General features: G+C 38.1%; 1 protein-coding gene across 1 annotated transcript; it reads left to right on the top strand.

Annotated features, from left to right (window-relative positions):
• The first annotated feature begins 673 nt into the window (after window positions 1-673).
• LOC102808339 (histamine H1 receptor-like) lies at window positions 674-2,827 on the top strand. Its single transcript, XM_006816146.2, has one exon. It carries the CDS (start codon window positions 674-676, stop codon window positions 2,402-2,404), a length of 1,731 nt encoding a protein of 576 aa, XP_006816209.1. The 3' UTR covers window positions 2,405-2,827.
• Window positions 2,828-3,812: the final 985 nt, after the last annotated feature.

Raw genomic sequence — 3,812 nt, 5'->3', positions numbered from 1 at the left:
AACTCATTTCAAATTGTTGACATTCTTACTTAACACGTTTGGTGGTTGGCAAACTCCAGTTTATTTAATGCATTACATTAGCCTCAAAATCAAAAGGCGTAGCCATGGTAACCGAGGTAGTTCGCTTTACCTGTCGTTATACGATCCCCTTTCATAGATAGACCGAAGGCAGTATTATGCTTGTTCGCTGCACGAACGTTTCACTCTTCCGTCCTACCGGTGTTTATGACACTACATGTTGGGTATTCAGGTTCTCATCCTAATCGGGGCGTTTATGGTAGAATTGAATACTGAATAATCTGAGTCGCCGTGACGTAGACGCGCAAATCTGTGTGTTAACTCTGGTTAGTGCTCTCTAGGCTATGATTAGTATGTTATTACGTGTAGTTGGGCGTCGTAAATCAGCCATACCGTACCATACACTAAGATAGTAATGACTTGTATTCTCGGCATTCTATCTCCATATCTCCTTGCTTATAGCAGTACTCCATGGGATACTAAGAAGAGTGTTACAGTTCAGTGATGATTCTGATATCCACCCATGCGAACAACCTTGACGCTAAGCAGAACATATTCCCGTTCTATTGTAATGGAACTGCGATGTATTCACCTTTTTGCGTTGTTCGTATAATGTGATACGATACGATACGTTCGTTGATTTGTTATTATGACGATGACACCTAACTCTGTGATGCATCGGGACTGGTCGATCCCCTCCATTGTTCTACCCACTGCTGCTACACGTAGGAACAAGGTGCAAAGTATCGTCCGTGAATTTAATGCGGTTGTTTCGGAAACACTGACTGGATATTTATCACGGGGACCTGCATACAACGCAAGTGGAGCTGGATTTGCCGCGCCTTCTGGCTACACGCAGTACAATATCAACAATATTAGCGTTGTCGGTTTAAATAGCTCTGTCCACGACTCGTTCGACTCCGATGATGGCAGAAATCGTTATTTAGTATACATCATAACTGTGTTTCTCTCATTGATGGTTTTGATTACTATCGTTGCCAATTTTCTCATACTTCTAGGATTCTGTACATCGACAAAGCTTCACAAACCCACAAACTATTTCTACGTGAGTATGGCTATTTCTGACTTTGCCGCTGGTATATTGGTATTGCCTCTTGCCGTCTACGATTGGTTCCAGAATGAGGATTGGCAACTTGGCAAAGGTATATGCGTGTTTTGGGTTAGCATGGATTTTTTTCTTTACACTGTGTCGGCATACAATATGTGTGGTATCTGCTTTGATCGCTATCTAGCTATTTTTCACGGATTCTGGTACCGGCCTAGGCGTTCGGGAAAGCTCGTGTTAAAATTTATCTTCGCTGCATGGATATTCGGGTTTCTTTTACAAGTCCCGGTTATTGCATTGTGGGAAATTGTATCAGGGAACAGCACGATTGATTACGATGAGTACTGTGACGTAGAGTTCGCCAACCATTCCGTGTACACAACAATTGCCATGTTCATTTCACCGGTCATACCATGTACGTTTATATTTATTCTTTACTTACGAATTTATCTCGCGATAAGAAGAAGATCTATAAAAAGGAATTCTAGCATTGATAAATTACTGACCAGCACAGAACGCAGGGTCACAGGGTCGGGTCAAAAAGCATCAGGACATAGGAAAAGGAAGAGAACAGAATGGATCAATTTAAAGGAAATACGGCCTCAAATGAACACAAGGGTTATTCTGGGACATAAAATCGCTGGTGGGAGAACTCATCGTTACAAAGAGGCTGCCAGGTGTGAGAGGGAGTTTGATGTATGTAATGACCCGGGGCGAGGAAGATCGCCTAATCGACACCATATTGAAGATTCAAATCGACGAAACATTGTCAATAACAGAAATGCATCAATCGAGACTACGATTAGTGGAGACAGCGCCACCTCAACTAACTTAAACGTGAGTTTGAAAGAAGATAACAATTCAGCTGCAGAGGGCGATAGTGATCGCGAATTTAACGAGTTTCAACTAAATACAAATACAAACGAGAAACGATTAAGTCGAGCTTCAAATTTAAGTTTGGGTGTGTACACAGATAAAAGCGTTCAGGGGACTCCATACAAAGATAGAAAACCCAGAAATAAAGTTATTATCGGGCAATCTGCCAGCGATAGACGAGCAGCAGTACTGCTAACCATATTGGTTGGTTTCTTTCTGGTGTCATACGCTCCCTGGGTCATTATCAGTATAGTGGAAGCTGTATACAATGACGATATTTCGTTTGCTGTCTATACAACCGCAGTTTGGTTGCAATATGTCAATTCGTTGATTAACCCTTTTCTCTATGTTTACCAAGATCTCGATTTCAGGCATGCTGTCCTGGCAGTTCTGAGACTGCGCAGAGACAAGGCCGGGATTGATTTGTCGTCCTATTCTGTGTAGTGGAATGTGATATTTATATACTGACATTTCAGCAGCGGTTGGTGTCTTTTATTATTATTTTGAACTTCCTCATCATAACTTAGATAATACAAATTATTGTAACATAATTACCCACATTTGACAAATTGTCCATTCTTGATGTGTTCATAGTTAAAATGTAAACACATTTAACACGTTTGCTGGATGATTTTCAGAACCATTGCAGATATTGTGAATGCTAACGTTGAGAAATTTGCATAATTTCCTAATTATGTAAAATAACCATTCATTATTTGCGCATTTATGCAACTGAACTTACTTGACTCTAAAGAGTTCGAAAACAGCTGACAGAACTATACATATTGCGCGACTTGATATAACAACTTAAAATAGCTTTTGAAGTGTGCGTTGATATAAAAGAATCAATTTCAATTAAACTAATAACATGATTTCGTGCATTTATATCAAGGTGTGACTTTGAATGAGATTTTGAATACTATTTGTTTGTCATGTGAACGAGGTAGATATGATTCACGATTGTGACGTTTAGCGTGAAATATCACTGCTGGTATAGTACCTTGGCATTATTGTATGCGTGTACGCAGAGAAAACAAAATTGTTACATTACCGTTTTATCACAGCGATATAAAAATTACAAGCTAGATAACAACTATTATTTGCATGGTACAATGGCAATAACTCATAATTATTTTTGCAGAAATTTTATATTTTTATTTGTAAAAAATGTCTCTCTGGCCGTGACTGCTCAAATGCACTATCATCTTGTGCTCAGACGTCTTGCCTAATTAGCATAAATTAGCACTTCATTCTTAAAATTACAATTCACTGTCTTTTCGACACTGGTCACGTTTATCATAAGATTCCGAATTTATCGCCTGATATTATATAGTTATAGTCGGCTACATTGTCCGACTTTTTTGGGGTCAGAGTATGTTATGTCTAGACACTGGTTTATTTTGACTCATTTAATTTAAATTACAAACAGTGTCACTATCAATTGTTCAACTGCTCTGATTTCCGCTGTATCATTCTATGACGTCATGTCAACCAGTGATATCAGGTGATGACATCATAGCACAAAACTAATAATAATAACTAAATAATACCGATTAGTATATTATTGTCAACGATAGAATAATGATTTATTATTTGCATACTTTAGTACATTTAAATGTGTGATATCGCAATGCTACAACCTTTGTTATTGTATTCCGTGTGTTGAATGGATACACTCATAATGTCAACAACATTTTTTAGTATGGTAACTGCGTGATAATTTGAATGGGAAAACTTCAGAAATCTGAAATGTAGTTTGTATATTATACGATAGTTATTTTTTTTCTAATGCAAATAAGTAGATCGGAAAGTATATACCTATGCTGAATTATAATGCTGTTGATCCGGGTTT

Source organism: Saccoglossus kowalevskii, chromosome 3 (assembly GCF_978046115.1).
Source record: "Saccoglossus kowalevskii chromosome 3, keSacKowa6.1, whole genome shotgun sequence".
NCBI classification, from domain to species: domain Eukaryota; kingdom Metazoa; phylum Hemichordata; class Enteropneusta; family Harrimaniidae; genus Saccoglossus; species Saccoglossus kowalevskii.
Note: the sequence above shows the minus strand (reverse complement) of the source record. Positions and strands in the feature narration are given on the sequence as shown.

Coding starts and splice junctions, on each gene's coding strand:
- LOC102808339 (XM_006816146.2), top strand. CDS start 674: ATGACACCTAACTCTGTGATGCATCGGGACTGGTCGATCCCCTCCATT.